Source organism: Chelonoidis abingdonii, chromosome 15 (genome assembly GCF_003597395.2).
Source record: "Chelonoidis abingdonii isolate Lonesome George chromosome 15, CheloAbing_2.0, whole genome shotgun sequence".
NCBI classification, from domain to species: Eukaryota; Metazoa; Chordata; order Testudines; family Testudinidae; genus Chelonoidis; species Chelonoidis abingdonii.
In genome coordinates, this window is record NC_133783.1 from 43,882,395 (window position 1) to 43,899,835 (window position 17,441).

General features: G+C 42.0%; 1 protein-coding gene across 1 annotated transcript in view; it reads left to right on the forward strand.

Moving 5' to 3' along the window:
- The first annotated feature begins 1,392 nt into the window (after positions 1-1,392).
- Positions 1,393-17,441, forward strand: part of ADAM12 (ADAM metallopeptidase domain 12) — a 305,398-nt gene continuing 289,349 nt past the window's right edge. The window contains exon 1 of the mRNA XM_032794825.2: positions 1,393-1,607. Within this exon, the coding sequence (XP_032650716.1) occupies positions 1,490-1,607 (118 nt within the window). The 5' untranslated portion in view covers positions 1,393-1,489. The remainder of the gene's footprint in view (positions 1,608-17,441) is intronic.

A 17,441-nucleotide genomic window follows, 5' to 3' on the forward strand; every position in this document is an offset into this window, starting at 1 on the left:
TGTTGGGGGGGAGAGGCTCCTAGTTACCAGATAGCAAGTGTGAAAAACCAGGATGAGGGTGGGGGGTAATAGGAGTCTGTAAGAAAAAGCCCCAAATATCAGGACTGTCAAATCTGCATAGCTCTGTGGGGTTTGTGAGTGTGGTTTTGTCTTTGTTTTTTGTTGGCAAAGGCCCAAGCTTAGGCCCTCATCCTGAAAATTGTTCCAAGCAAGAAGAATCTTGAGTGGAAAAAATTGCAGAATTAGGGCCTCACACATGAGTTACTTTATGCCTATGAGTATTCCCCCTGATTTCAGTAGAACTACGTGTGTAAAATGCAGGCAGCTTTGTGTTTCCAGGATCGGGGCCTTTCTTTCTCCCTTCCGTGGGAGAAACCCTGAGACACATCAATTGCTGCATTTATAGGTATTTTGGTGGCGGGCTAGGGGTTTGATGGGCATAAACTACTGTCTAGGGTTTGTTTTTTTTTGTTTCCCAGATAACTGTTGACAATGTGAATGAGGAAGATCTTTTTTTTAAAAAAAACAACCTATTTTGTTCATTAAACTTTTAAACACTGTAAAGTAGAAGCCCCAGGGATCAGAAATAACCTACAATAATATGAAACCAACAAAGAATTTCTCTGTTCTTATTACACATTCATGTTGATTTTCTGACTAAGCCATCACCCTGTGTATAACAGAAATCACTAGAACACTATACAACCCTCCGTGAGCAGGGAGGAAAAGCTTCATCCAGATCACTTATCACTAGAGGGGGAAACTTCTAACACATATACCAGTCACTGCAGCAAAAGAGGGGGAGACTTTAAAGCTAACCTTAAAATTAATCCCACAGGAGGGAGTCTCCTTCCAACTGAAGGAGACTTGGCAGGTCTGAGAATGGGGCTGATGTGTCGTTTCAGGAACACACCACCGTGCCTGAGCAACCTCTCCTCAACAGAAAACTGTTACCGTGTGCAGGGCGGGAGTGGAGGGCCGTAGGACCCCGCGGAGACGCCGTGAGGGGCGGCAGGAGGACAATAATTTGTTCCATTGTAATGAGAACGGTAAATGTTGGCAAGGGGCAGATTTCCCAGGCCTGCCTTCTTTCACCAACGATCTTTAGTGCCTCCTGCTAGCCAACACGGACAGTGTGCTCATTTATTGCAACGGTCAACAGAGAGTTCTTGCCAAAAAAAAAAAAAGCAAAACGCCAAACCCCAAACAACTTTTTTTTTTTTTTTTTTTTTTTTGGGAAAGCCAAAATGGCAAAAATGGTAGAACCAGCCCCGTCCCCACAAAACTTTTTTTTTTTTTTTTTTTATAATAAAAGCAAAGCCCAGCTCATCAGCAGTCCATGCAGGAGCAGGAGGGGTTTGAGAGTTAACTGCATGCAGGAAATCTCTCACATCCTGCGTCCCAGCTCGCTCCTCTCTGTAACTGTATATTATGGTGCTATTCTCCAGACCTAGCTGATGAAAGTTTGTCTCTTTCAGTCTGGGCTAAGATGTCAAAGCGTCTCCATGCAGAGCAGCGGCGTTTCCCACCTCCTCACCTCCCAGCCCAGAAATTCATACGGCTGCTGAGCCTAAGCTGGCTCTTTATAGCATCATCCAGGGCTCAAGGTAAGTTGACGATGCTTTTATACGCATACACATTTCCAGGGCACAAGCCAGCATATGATACGGCCAAGTTTGGACCCCTTCACCCGCGCCGACGCGATTAGAAAGAAGCAGTTTCCCTTGGCATTTCCCCGCCACCCTGGGGCTTCTGCATATTTGCATTTCCCCCCTCCACCAAAAAATCCCCCTCCTCTCCTAGCTGCAACCTCCTCTTCCAGTTACCATCCCGTCCCGTCTGCTCTGCAAATCCAGCTCCTCTCTGAGAGCAGCAGCCGCACCGCGTTCCACAGCCTCCCCAGCTCCTCTTTTGCTCTGGTTGTGCCGCTGTGTTTGCGTGTAAGGGGGAGTTAGCTTAGTTCACGCTGCGTCGGCTGTTCATTGCAGCCCAGAGAGCCGGGCTGGAGGACTGCTGCCTGCTTAGCTGCAGCGCCAGCGCTCCAGCCGCAGAGTATCCAAGCTTGTATTAGCCCTCTCATGTCCCTTCTTTCTCCCCCCGGGGCAATGTGGCAGGCGATTCTCGTTACTGATGCAGAGGACCCGGGGACAGAGGGACACACGCCATACAAAAGTTGATCTAATCGGTTGCTAAGTTCTGTCTTTGCTTTCAAGTTTTACCTTGACAAACTCTAGCCGCACATTGCACAAATCAGACCTAGTCTCACCTATTTGGGGATGAAGGAGCATGGGCGATCTTTTTCTAAAGTCTCTCTCTTTTTTTTCGGAAGGAAGGATTTTGCTGTGTGTTTCAACGAGATACCAGTTACACTCGAGATTGCTTTGAAATCTCACCTCATTTAAATTGTCCTAGCAACTTGAAATGCAGACCTGCAGAAATAGCTCAAGGACTAAAGAGTGTTCACACCATAGTCTTTCTTTTGGGTACTGTTCCAGTATGTAGAGAATCTTCAACTGTTTCCCCCCTCCCCCTTAAACCTGTTGCTATGGGCTATTCACCTGGTTCCCGTTTATTTTACAATAATACTCGTATATGTTCAACTGAGGATTTTCAAGCACTCTACTGAAAATTTAGCCTTACTACACCCCAGTGAATTTGGTAAGAATTATTTAGGGAAGGGCAAACAATTTATAATAAGTAATCTATTCAAAACACTTTGCTTCTCTGTTTATGAATTTTCTGCACATAAATTGGGAGAAATGGATTTATCATTCAAAATTAGGTGTGAATTCAGCTATTAATCCTGAGTCTGTAGACTCAGTGGAGGACAGTTCCACATGAATATTTGAAAGTGGATATTTGTACTTTGCTGGTTAGTTTCCTGGGTCATGTGGTATTGTTTCTGGTATCTGAGTGGATAATTTCTGTAAGCAACCACCAACAGTAAGAATTTTGAATTGCATGTTGGTGTAGAATTTGAAATCTGAACTGTTAGTCAGATGTGAGTCATAATCCACTTTAGATGAGTATTTGGGCATTTCGGGCTTAACATCTGTTTTATTCTTCCTCCTTAGTGAAAGCTTTATTTTCTATCTAGAATATTCATGCTAAGGGAACACAGAATTTATTTAAATATTTGAATAAATATTTGCTTAAAATGTTTAACGGTATTGGCTTAGATTTGTTATGCCAGTTTCTCAGAAATATTTGGAGTCATCTTGTCCCCAGTTCACTCAGCAAGTTAGTGACACAGTCAGGAATCAAACACAGAGGTCTGACTCTGTCCCCTGCTTTAACTAGTAGCTGACATTGTATAATTTATGAGAGAGAGAGAGTTGGTAAATTGCATAAATATATAGCACAGCAATGAAGGAAGTACCTGTTCCTACAGACCTGTTTGCATGTGTCTACTATTCCAGTTTGAAATTTAGCTTTTGTTTGGTCCCTAAATTTATGCACAGCAGATTTATGCTGGGACTGTGGCTTTGTTTTTACTAGGAAAATTAACATTATGGTAACTAAGTGTTAACCCATGTTAACTAATGTGATAAGAAAAGATACCCTTATCAACATGTAACCCTTTGGGGTTTAGAGAGCATGGCCCCTTTAAATCTTTTTCCTAGCGGGGAGCGGGAGAGTGAGAAAAAAGGGGGAAATGCCAAGGGAAACTGTGCCTGGGGGAGAGAGAGAGAAGGGCTGCAGCCTGCAGGCCTTCCCAAAGGAAGCAGCAGGGAACCTGCCCGAAGCCTGGGAAGGACAGGGCGGCTGATCGGGGACACCCCAGGACAGGAACCAGGAGGAGCCCTGTGCCAGGGAGGAATTGCCGGAGAAGGACAGGCCGAAACTGGACCCAGTATCACGGCTGCCCAGGGCTGCATGGGGCTGTGAGTACTGGGGCTTGTGACTCTGCATTGGGAACAAGGAGGGAGGCTGCTACATAGTTAAGTGGGGAGGTGGTCGCTCTGTGTGGCTTTGCAGAAAGTGGCAGAAGAGGGCACTGGGGGGGTTTGTTGGGAAAAGTTCACTGGCGCTGAAGATGACCAGGAGCACCCAGGAGCTCTGGACTGGAACTTTGCTCAGGACTCCTGAACTCTGTGTTCAGTCACATTGCTCAGTGTCTGCCCTTCCAGACTGTGCTACCTCTGGGTCCGTGGGGCCTTGGCTTAGATGCAGCCCTGTTTTACTGCTCCTTCTATATTTCCCCTTGTTTTCTCCTCTCATCCCTCTGTAAATAAATAGTTCCCTTTCTTATATCCATTGTACTTTTCCTGTGGGTGTGTGTGTTCACTCTGGGGGGTTTGGAACAGGTGCCCCTGAGGTGGAAGGGATTTTTCCTGCTGCATTCCTGCATGTGCCTTCTCTTGGCCAGAGCTGCCTGCAGAGCAGACTCCATCTTGGCCCCAAGGGCGCTAAAGTTACAAACATGTTAGTTAACGTGGGTTAACCCATGTTAGTTAACAAACCGTTATCATTTTCCTAGTGAAGACAGAGCCATAGTCCTACCACAAATAGAGCTTCATGATCCACTTGATTTGAGAACACGCATATTCTATATAATTGTGCATGGGTGAAGTGGGGTCATTATTTTAGTCAACTGACATTCCCAGATTGTGAGCTAGGAAGACATCAACTGGTCACAGTTGACTGGTAGCATACAAACCCATCAGATGTGAGAACTAATCCTTGTCTCTGTGTGGGCCCAGGGAACAACGATGCATATGAGCTTGTGGAATCAAGGCATGGCTAGAGCTTCTTCAACTACTTGTGTTGCATCTGGGCTGAAAACTTGCTATGCAGGGTTCATAATATAACCTGCTTGATTTTGGTATTTTGAAGAAGGAAAGATTTATACATCTGAGATATTAAACCATATATAATGGTTTCTGTGCTTGCATAGTAGTACTTCACATGGACAGTTTATGAGAGTTTAAGTGCCTAAATATTTATACAATGAATGTTAATGGCTCCAAGAGTTTAAGATCATGGATGAATAGGCATAAACTATAACTTCTCTTAAGGGGCTACCATCTGTCAAGAGCCATTTATTGGATTTGACTCTTTCCTCATGTCTTCCCATTTCCAATCCTAAACCTTCTAATTTAATAACTATTAGTTCTTACAATTCCCAGTCTCCTGCCTTTCTTACAGTTGGCACTGAACGTGTCCTTCTCCCACCTTTCCCCCCCCGCCCCCCGATCACATCTTATCACATATTCTCTTCTCTCTCAAATCTTGTCTTCTTCTTTGTTGATACCTTTGGATGAAATTTACCCTTTGTGTTGGTCTTCAGCATAGGAATGGATTTCATCCTTAGTAAACCTGCAAAATTAAACACTTACTTTCTTGTCATATTGCTCCCTCTGGAGTCTTTTTGGAGTCAATAGAAAAACTCCCTTTGATTGAGCCCTACTTGATTCTCATGTAACCCTCAGAGCTCTTTTCAGTGTCATCTTGAAACTGTTGCTGAGGTTGAGGGGGATAAGCTTGGACTCTATATAACCATGTGCTCCTTTGACTGTTGGCCAAACTGACTTTCCTACAGATATTTTGGACACCCTGTGTAAGATCTGTAACTGGTGTACATAGGTGTGGCTCTGTTGTCTTTGATGGAACTGTGCCAGTTTACACCAGCTGAGGGTGTCCCCCTTCTGATCCCGCCCTGAAAATGCTCTGTTCCAGTTGATCTTGTCTGTTCCCCCTGCCTGCAAGGGAGGTATCCAATTTGTTTGTTTTTGTCATATTTCTAATCTCCCTTTTTCTTTGATGGTTGTTGGAAATGTTGCTCCCTACTTATGAGGAGCAACTTCTACGTAATGATCTACTGCATACATTTCAGACTACTTGTCATCCTGCTCACAGCACTAAGACTGCCCTGACAGCAGCTCTCTAATGATCTGTGAGTGACTGCAACAAATCAGGGTTATGTTTATCTGTTATTTCTGCTGAAACTGTCAGCTGGAGTTGACACACTATTGATCATGAAATTCTGTTTAAAAAGTCTGAATTCCTGTAATAGTTTATTTGGATCTTCACCAGCCTGGTTCAGATCTCACATTTCCTAATCCTGACAGTTTTATCACTAGTGGCCCTTATGCTTCTAACATTTCTCAAATTGCCAGTGCAAATTGTCCATGGAGCCTGCCAGGCTTTCATTTTATTCAGTATTGGTATGCTTTTGGGCAGTATCATTTGTACTAAAAGGGCTTCATTGTAACATGCAAATTGACAACAGTGAGATCTACTTTTCAAGCAGACCGTATGTCACTTTCAATCTTCTGCTAGTTCAGAGCCTCTAGGGGCAATGGAGCAATGTGCATATTTGTATCTCTGGCAAACCCACAGCTTGTTGTTGTTATTGCCAAGCCTTGCATCTGAGAGTCTAACTATTAGAGCCTGTGTCCCCCTTACAGACTGACAGGATGATTTTGTTCTTGGTTTTTCACAAAGGTGTGGTAAGCTGAAAAATACCATTCTTAGGGGTGTTTTCTGTTAAAGTCTGAAATATTCGAATGCTTACAAGGCCATGCTCCATTACATGGGCAAGCTTTCCTTGTCTCTCTATCTCCTGCAACAACCAATTCTGCTCAGAAGGTCTGACTCTCTTCTTGGTATTCATATTGGAGGGATCTCTTGTTTGCTCTCATCCCTTTTTCTATTTCCATTTTTCTTTCATTCTGTTTTTGCCTTTTACCCAAAGCCTACCTCATATATTGGGATTTTTTTAAGTTTTACATTCAAACATATATAAACATGTACATTATACATTGAGGTGTATTGTTCATGTCACATTCAACATCTCTAAAACTCATATGATAAGGGATCTTGATCACAGGAAATCTCCAATATGAAGAGAACTAAGGTCTGCATTGTGCCTGCTAGGCAGAAACTTTTATTTGGGCGCTACTGAGTCTCCAATAGCAGCACTGGAGGCGCTGGATCAAAACTGTAGCCTACTGAAGTCACTGAGAGTGTTGCCATTGACTTCAGTGGATTTTGGGCTAGGTACGTTGTGTCTCAAGCATGCAGGTAGCTTAATGTGGAGGAGGAATAGCTCAGTGGTTTGAGTATTAGCCTACTAGACTCAGGGTTGTGAGCTCAGTCCTTGAGGGGGCCTGCCACTTAGGGATCTGGGGGTAAAATCAGTACTTGGTCCTGCTAGTGAAGGCAGGGAGCTGGACTTGATGACTTTTCAGGGTCCCTTCCAGTTCCATGAGATAGGTATATCTCCATATATTATTCTTTTTATTACTGTATGTTGGTTAGTACAGTCTTGTAATAAGTTGCAACATGCACTCTTTTCTTTGTACAGCTAGCTGTAGTGGCCAAAGGAGAGCAAGGATTGTGGTTGTGACAACTGAGGAAAGGTATGCTCCTTTCTCCCCCAGAGAGAGACTGGCCACAGTCTGGCCATAAGTGGAAACTGAGATGTACTGATGGTAATGGAAATACACTTAGTGTCATGTATAAATATGTAGCCTTCTTCAGCTATATTTATTTCCGGACGGCATCTTCAGAAACCAGTGTCACATACTAAATGGTTTTTAGTAAAGTGTAATTCTGTCCCCCTAAAAACTGTGGGTCCTTATTGCTACATTTCCCTCTCCTTGCACTAGCGCTAAATTAGGATTAAATATGCCTGGCATGAGTTGTCCAGGTGCAGTTTATTCAGGCTTCAAACAGAAATAAATTGCAACAATTTAAATCATGGGCCAGATCTTCATCTGGTCTGAATTAACATAGTTCTAATGATGTAACCTGGCAGAGCTCAATTTAAACTGGCTGAGGACTGGTCCCTTGTAGATATTTGAAAATTACACCAGCAGTTAAAACCCACCACAGACAAGGTCTAGGTCCAGCTGCTGAGACAGAGATGCACTTAGGTCCAGATCCTCAAAGCCATTAGGTGTCAAACTCTCATTTAAATCAATGGGAGTTAAGTGCCTCAGTCCCTTTAGAGGATGTGGTCCTTAGTCTTTATCCCTGTGAGTAGAGCCCTACCAAATTCACAGTTCATTTTGGTCAATTTCATGGTCATAGGATTTTAAAAAATTGTAAATTTCATGATTTCAGCTATTTAAATCTGAAATTTCAAGGTGTTATAATTGTAGGAATCCGGACCTAAAAAGGAGTTGTGGAGGGGTCACAGGGTTATTGTAGGAGGGGGGTTGTGGTACTGCTACCCATACTTCTACACTGCTGCTTTCAGCAGCGCCGACCTTCAGAGCTGGGCAGCTGGAGAGCAGTGGCTGCTGGCCAGGAGCTGAGATCTAAAGGCAGAGCCACAGCCAGCAGCAGCACAGAAGTAAGGATGGAATGATCTAGTATTGACACCTTTACATCTGCGCTGCTGCCCTCAATGAGCAGCTGCCACTCTCCAGTCGTCCAGCTCTGAAGGCAGCAGCGCAGAAGTAAGGGTGGCATGGTATGGTATTGCTACTCTTACTTCTGTAGAGCTGCTGGCAGGGCTCTGACTTCAGAGCTGGGCACTTGGCGAACAGCCGCCTCGCTCCGGCCACCCGGCTCTGAAGGCAGTGCAGAAGTAAGGGTAGCAATACCATGACCTCCTTCTAAAATAACCTTGTAACCCCTCCCTGCAACTCCCTTTTGGGTTAAGACTCGCAATTTGAGAAACGCTGGTGTCCCCAATGAAATCTATATAGTATAGGGTAAAAGCACATAAAAAACCAGATTTCATAATCCGTGATGCGTTTTTTCATGGCTGTGAATTTGGTAAGGCCTTACCTATGCGATTTTTATCTAGTATGAAGAATTGGGCTGTGTGACAGGCTGGTACTCTAGGACTATTCATTGGAAGTGACAAGTGAAGCATCTTTTTGTTGGTGGGGAAAGGCCATATAATTCTACTCTGAGTGCTAAAATTATTGTCCAGGTGGAAAGTGTTAATTGATGGAGTCCTGTCTGTGTGGCTAACAGCAAGTTTCTCCTCTATTAGTCACTGGGTAAAAATTGAAGTTTGGGCTTTCTTCTCTCTTGAGCTCCTGTTTAATTATAGGGTTCGATTTTAATGTTTTTACTCAATCTTACGAGATCATTTTGACCTAGTTACTAAAGTCATCAGTCAGATGGAGGTTATGGGGTTTCTTCACTAGAGTCTTTGCCTTCAGTTATCTTCCCATTGACTAGAGGTAGTTAACATCTATAAAGGCTAGTCTGCCATTCCAGAAACTTCTGTTCTAGACAACAAATGCTTTCAGTTTACTGTTACAACTAGCCTATGCAAAGATGCTAACTCTTAATGAAGTAACTTGAGGTAAAAACTTGAGTACAGATAACTCAACTTTTACATTACTTTAGAGAGTTTTAATTTTTAGTAGCAGTTTCTTCCTTCTTTCTTTTCGTTAAATAAATGTAAGAAATAATTACATTCGCCTGACAAAATGGTTGGCCCCTACACAATCATTTGCTGGTACTTTCAGGATCAGGGTCCTAAGGAGGTTGGAAAAGAGAGGAATGTTGTCAGAACTAATTATCTAATGTTTGCACATCATTCTGAAAACACACTGCTATCTAATGTGAAGGATGTGTCAATGGTTCAGTGAGTGACTTAACAACTTCAGAATCCAGTCTGTAAAAATTATGTCCACTATTTCACTTAACATCTTTAAGCAACCTTGACCAATTTTCCAAGTAATTCCAAACCCAAGAAATGCATAAAAATGACTTAAGTGCCCTCCCTGCGGTTTGGAACTTGAATAAATATGAGAGAGCTGTGGGTTGATTTTGTTTGTTTGCCCATCCAGAAGTTCAACATGACGAATCCATAGATTGGATAAATACGTTCTTTCTTGTACCAAATATATGATCTAATATGGCAACAATGGAACATTTCATGGCCTGTTAACCATGCCGGCTATTATATAATGAGGCATAAAAAAGCTGGATGCAGAATTTGGCAAAAAAAAAGGGTCATCAGCTAGTTTATTCCACAAGATATTTGTTAACAGTTAACATTTGTCGTCATTAAAAGTATATCCTAGTTATATGTACACATTAAGAGAAAAAGCCTTTTCTGACAATATGGTAGCAGTTTGCTATTTTCTGTGTGTTTTTAAAATTTCTTGTTACTCTACAGAGAACAACTGATCAAGTGCAAAAAAAAAAAAAAATGCGACAGCCTATCCATGAAAGATTAAAGTATGAACTTCCCTGGGCCCAAATGTTGATGTGACTTTTTCTTTTTAATACAATCACGAAAAATCCTCCAGCTCCCTGGTATTAAAACCACATTAAAACAAGTGACATGAACATACACACATAAATAGACAAGGGACTCGGCATCTTCTGACTACTATTATTCATCAGTAGTCATCAAAGTGTGCTCTTGGGCATCCACTAATTTCTTAATATGCCTAACTCTGAAGTACTTCAGCTAGTTCATTAAAAAATGAGTATTGTGGTGAGTATTATGTAATCCACGTTATCTGAGTCTAAATTCTGTCACTGATTTCACCCATTAAAACTGCTAACATTGCACACCTGTAGCTGAGAGCAGAATTTAACCTCAGATATAGTCTATTGAGAAGTATTGAGCCATATCATTTGTAACTGGTGCTTCTCTATGAACTGGAGGTTATAAATATGACTTTCAAATGAATCTTTCTTTTCTTGTATTTTTGCCAGGGCACCTAGAGGACATGATGGACATTTTTCTTGGCTGGAACGTTTGTTTTCATTGAAAGAATGTATAAATAAAATAGGAAAGGATTGAGTGGAGATCAGTGTCCTTTGAATCCCGCTAAAGGGAGAGCCTCAAGGTGAATGCATGCATTTTAGGTGTGCTAATAGAACCATTGCTGGAAGTTTCAGGTTACAGAAGAAAGGATTTTGTATATTAATGGGCCAGATCCCCAGCTGGTGTAGATTGGCATAGCTCCATTGATTTGGCCAACCCTATGTAAATCCATTTATAGGACACCAGGTGTCAAAGAATCTTTTATGCGAGAAATGTTACCGTTACTTTTGACTAATATATATCTAAATTTAATGAAAAGACTTAATTGGTAGCTTTGTTAGTACAGGTGAAGTCAATTTTCTTTTTCTATCATGTAGCACCAGAAGCAGATATAGGCATAAAAACAAAGGTTCATAATGGACATAACTACCCATCTTCGAATCCCATTCACCAAACTTGGGTAAATTCCACAAAATGCTTCTTTTTAACATTTACCTGAATTCATGCTGAAATATGCTTCTGCCACATTCTCTCCTCCTTTCTATGTGCTTTCTGGAAATATTGGAACAAGTGACTTTCATGCACACGAATGTATGTGAAAAGCACATTTGAAGCTCACACTCGAGGTATTCCTTACTGCTAGTGGTATACGGCATGGAATACTGCCTGACAGCAGAGATGGGGGTTCCCGCCTCCCTCACCAGAGCCCTGATTCAGAAGCTATTGAATAATCCAGAAAATGATCTCATTGCATCTAGGATTGAGAGAAAATTTAAATTTGAGCTTTGCACCCAGCCAATAAATCTTAGAGCAGTCTCTTTTTGAGGGTCCAAAAAGAAAAAGTTTTCATGTTTTCCTTCTGCGTGGATCTCAGAACCTGCAGGGTGGGTGGGGGGGAAATGCTGCCACTAATTTCAATGGAGTTACTTCAGATTTCTGTTTGTATAATGGCAGCAGAATGAGACTTGTGGTTTAATATAATAAGCTTTATGTTTATTGTGGCTGGGCAAATAATTTGCTGCTAATATTTTACTTGACACACTTCATCTCTTTTTCTGCTCATAGAAGGTCTCTGATTTATTTGATGTTTGATTTTTTTTTCTAATTCTGTGGATCACAAAATATATATATATATAAAAAAAATTCCCCTCTCACCCCTATGGGTGGTATGTGTCTTCCTCAACCTCGGGTCCTCTACTAGAGGCCTGGGAGTTTGAGGGTTCTGCGCAGTATCTTAGCTGTTCCTAGCACTGCACTTCTGGACAGAGAGCTCTGATGTTGTTCCTGGGATCTGTTTGAGCCACTCAGCCAGCTTAGGAGTCACAGCCCCGAGTGCTCCTACCACCACTGGGACCACTTTTGGCCTTCACTTTCCACATCCTCTCTAGTTCCTCTTTCAGGACCCTGGTACTTCTCCAGCTTCTCATATTCCTTCTTCCTGATGTTGCTTGTCACTTGGCACTGCTATATCTATCACCACCGCTGTCTTCTGGTCCTTGTCTATTACCACGATGTCTGGTTGATTGGCCAGTACCTGCTGTCCGTCTGGATCTGGAAGTCCCACAGAATCTTAGCCCTGCTATTCTCCACAACCTTCTGTGGAATCTCCCATGTGGTCTTGGGAGGGTCTAGCCCATACGCTGTGCAGATGTTCCTGTACACAATGCCAGCACTGGTTGTGGTTGTGTATGCTGTTCCTGCCTGCATCTTACATCCTGCCACTATGTGTTGGATTGTCTCTGAGGCCTCTCTGCACAGTCTGCACCTTGGGTCCTCTCTAGTGTGGTAGACCCCTGCTTCAATGGATCTGGTGCTCAGTGCCTGTTCCTGTGCTGCTATGATCAGTGCCTCAGTGCTGTCTTTTAGTCCAGCCCTTTCCAGCCCACTGGTAGGATTTCCCAATGTCAGCCACCTCAGCTATCTGTCGATGGTACATCCCATGCAGGGTCTTGTCTTGCCATGGCACTTCTTCTGCTTGGTCTTCCTCCCATGTCTGCTGCTGCCTCAGGCATTCTCTCAGCAGCTCATCTTTGGGGCCATCTTACTGATGTACTCCTGGATGTTCTGGGTTTTCGTCCAGGACAGTGCTTTGACGCTCACCAAGCCCGCGCCGCCTTCTTTCCAGCTGATATACAGTCTCTGGGTGTTGGACTTGGGGGTGGAAACCCTCCGTGCATTGTGAGGAGCTTCCGGGTCTTCACATCGGCAGCCTCCATGTCCTCCTTTGGCCAGCTCACTATACAGGCAGGGTAACTGATGACCGGCAGGGCCTATCTGTTGATGGCATGGATCTTGTTCTTCCCACTGAGCTGGCTCTTCAGGACCTGTCTTATCCTTTGGTGATACTGGATGTTGCTGTCTTCCTTGCCTCCTTATCATGGTTTCCATGTGACTGTGGGACGCCAAGGTACTTGTAGCTGGTCTGTACATCTGCTTTATGGCCCGCTGGTAGCGTAGTGGTTAAGAGCACCACCCTTTGATATAGGAGACTGCCCTTTGATACGAGAGAGTGGGGTTCAAATCCTGGTTGGTACCCAATTTTCCAGTAGGGGTCTTTGGGCAAAAGACCCCCTAATGCTTCACCTGCCTACCTCAAATATGAGAGTGACACGAACTAGGAGAGTCATGCCAGCTCAGATGTTGCCCGGATTAACAAGGTCTATGCCAGATGTTGAGGAACCAGGACAATCTGATGATAAGTGGGCTACTGGAACAAACCATTTATGGATGAGACAAGAGAACCTGGAATATACATATATGATGCTTGCTATTTGATGTTGGAGCTGTATGGATTACTTCTGATTAACTGATCACAAAAGATAGTTGGTATTTCTCTTCCCTGTAAGTGTTCCTGCTGTTGGACACTATCAAACCCCCTTTGAGGTCAACAAGCTGCTTTCCATTGATTTGATTGTGAGCTGGATGGAGCCTGCAATGGGAAGGAAGGCTTGGTGAAGTCCCTAGGCTTTGATTCTCTTATGGAGAGGGAGCAGTTGAGGTAGAAGAAACAGATATGCCAGAATAGGGCATGGGTGGGGGTGAATGAGGTGGGATTGTTCACCACCCTGCAGAGTTCAGGGGGAAAAGACAACACAGTTTTAGGCTGTAGTATCTTTCAGTGTCTCCTCATAACAGTGAGGATTGGAATCATGTTGCCAGAGAGTGGGGCTGCTGGAGACCCGGTGCTAGTGTGGGGACACAGCACCCCCCACAATTGGCCTTGGCCTCCTACGGGCCTGATTTAGGTGGCAATCCCATGGCCTGTTTCATGAGGGTGGCCTAACTCTTCACTCCCCCATCTGGCAAAGCAGTTGGGGAAGAGAGTGGTATCCCTAATGGAAAATCTCACTGAGATTTCCTCCCCTTTAGCATTTTCCTTCTCATTTTTTCATGGGATGGGACATCTGGGACCATTATTGTCCACGCTGTATGCATCAAGCGCTCCTGCCCCTATGTCAAATCCTGTCTTCAACTTACTTTTTTTCTAAGCTGCCATATGCTGCTTTCTTTGCAAGCCTTCTTGGTTTAAATTCATCTGAGACATACTGAACTCCAGGAGGCTGGGCTCTTAACTTCTTCCATGTCATGGGAAGCACTGTGCACACGTGGAACACTTTATAAGCAATATAGCTTGGTTTACTGAAACATATTCTATTTCAAACTTTTTATAGTCTTTCCCTCTCACTGAATTTTAAAATGCTCAATCCAAAAAGAACCAGAATTCTGTTCTTTCACTGACCTTGATTCAGAATTCCTTTGTCAATAACACACAAACTGCAAACAGGAATGGGCAACAGTTTCCCCACCAGAATATATTTATATTCTTTGGAATACACACATTTTATTTATATAAAATGTATTCTATACAAAGAAAGTAAGCATAGATCCTGCTTGTTAAAATGCACTATAACACTTCCGGCCCCAAACAAATCAATGGCAAAATTTTATTTTCAAAACTCCACTTGTCACAGTTCATTGTGGTGAACAGGCAGGATATTGAAATATACAGGATTCCTGTCTGAGTGCATTAGAGTAGTATTCTTGTGCATTTCAGTATCCATTCTGCATACAAATCATGCTCACATTGCTTTTGTTTTAATCACCCCAAACACTCATGTTTGCCTTATTTAATCATATTGAAATCTGTGGCACTAATTGTATAAGGTGAGCAGGATTTGGTCTGAAAACAAGGCAGAGAGTCAGTGCCATGTGCATGTATAAAACTGAAACTTAAGAGTTAAGAATTGTCCTGGCTTTACTGTGGAGCCATCTAGCAGAGAACCTAAATTTGAATTTTAGCCATGTTACATCACTGTGTTTTGAGGAACAAATAGATTTTCCAGAATCTGGACAGTAGGGTGAACAAAAGTTATGGTTAAGGTTGTTAAAAAATGTCATTGAGCAGATAAAAAAATTAATGCATCAGGCAGCTGAAAAAATGAATCGGCTGATTAATCGCACTGTGAAACAATAATAGAATACTTTTATTTAAATATTTTTGGATGTTTTCTATATTTTCAATATATTGATTTCAGTTACAACACAGACTACAAAGTATACAGTGCTCACTTTATATTTATTTGTGATTACAAATATTTGCACTCTAAAAAAATCCAAAAAAGTAGCATTTTTCAGTTCACCTCATACAAGTACTGTAGTGCACTCTCTTTATCATGAAAGTGCAACTTAAAAATGTAGATTTTTTTTGTTACATAACTACACTCAAAAGCAAAACAATAAAAAACTTTAGAATCTACAAATCTACTCAGTCCTACTTCTTGTTCAGCCAATCGCTAAGACAAACAAGTTTGTTTACATATATGGGAAATAATGTTGCCTGCTTCTTGTTTACAAGGTCACCCGAAAGTGAGAACAGGCATTCTCGTGGCACTGCTGTAGCTGGAGTCGCAAGATATTTACGTGCCAGGTGCACTACAAATTCATATGCCCCTTCATGCTTCAACACCATTCCAGAGGACTTGTATCCATGCTGATGCTCTATAACAATTCAAAGCAGTATGGACCAATGCATGTTCATTTTCATCATCCTGATTCAGATGCCACCAGCAGACGTTTGATTTTCCTTTTTGGTGGTTCGAGTTCTGCAGTTTCCTCATCGGAGTGCTGCTTTTTTAAGACTTCTGAAAGCAGGCTCCGCACCTCGTCCCTCTCAGATTTTTGAAGGCACTTCAGATTCTTAAACCTTGGGTTGAGTGCTGTAGCTATCTTTAGAAATCTCACATTGGTACCTTCTTTGCATTTTGTCATATCTGCAGTGAAAGTGTTCTTAAAATGAACAGCATGCTGGGTCATCATCCGAGACTGCTATAACATGAAATACATGGCATAATGCGGGTAAAACACAGAGCAGGAGACATACAGTTCTCCCCCTAGGAGTTCAGTCACAAATTTAATTAATGCATCATTTTTTTTAATGAGCATCACCAGCATGGAAGCATGTCCTCTGGAATGGTGGCCGAAGCATGAAGGGACATATGAAGGGATTGTACTGCAGTACGTGTGAGGTGAATTGAAAAATACTATTTCTTTTATCATTTTTACAGTAAAAATATCTGTAATAAAAAATAATGAAAGGTGAACACTGTACACTTTGTATTCTGTGTTGTAAGTGAAATCAATCTATTTGAAAATGTAGAAAAACTTCCAAAAACATTTAATATCAATTGGTATTCTATTGTTTAACAGTGCGATTAAAACTGCGGTTAATTGCAATTATTTCTTTTGAGTTAATCATGTGACTCAACTGCGATTAATCGACAGCCCTAATTTTTTGGCATGTGTTAACTTAGAAAAAGTCTCATGCAGTCTAATGCAATAGAGATCATTTTGTAGTTTAATAATGACATGATACGAGAACTGAAAAGTTATATAGCTATTACAACAATATATAAACCATGTGTGTTAGAAAGACAAGTTCAGTTTTGAAATATTTGACTTAACTATGCTTTTCACTTTCAATCTGTGCCAAACATGTGCTTGAATGACTGATAGAGTCATATGGTTCCCTGAATAAAGCACTTTATTGTGCACAGTCATAGAGCCTTCCAACTGTTGTATTACAGAAGCTGGGAGATTAAGATGATTCAATGTCTTAGGGGGCATGTTCCACAATGAACATTTTATTTTTGTGTGAGGCTATCCCCCCCCATACCCCTTTTGAAACTGTCTCTGGTTTGTTCAGCTGGCCAGTCACTGACACTGACCACATTAACCTTCAGCTCAGAAGAATAGAACATACTTTTAAGCCTTCATTCCCATGTTTATGTTCATTTTTTGAACACGATATTTTCCACAAAATTTATGGGACTGTTTTGGTGGGCTGTTCTCTTTTGCAGACTATTTCATTAGCAAAGGTTAAATTTAGGAAGAGCAAGTGGTGACAGGAAATAGTTCTTAGAATTAGAAAACTGAAATATTGAAGGGTATGTTTTAATTCTGCTCAGTTAAAGGGATCAGTAAGACTTAAACTCATATTTCTCATCTGAGCAGTCAAATCTCATGAAACCAAGCAGTGTGAAAGATCAAGTGAACATGCTACAAAACCATAGATTAGTTCAAAGTTGGCAGACCTGTCAATTTAGAGAGAGGATCTTTTTTTGATTAGAAGCAGAAGGAACAAAAAATTAAATTCAGAAGTGCATGCTGCTTTTCCTCAGGCTCATCAAAGGCCTTTGACTTTTTTTTCTTCAAAATTTTATACAAAAGTAGTTATTTTGCAGGGGGAAGG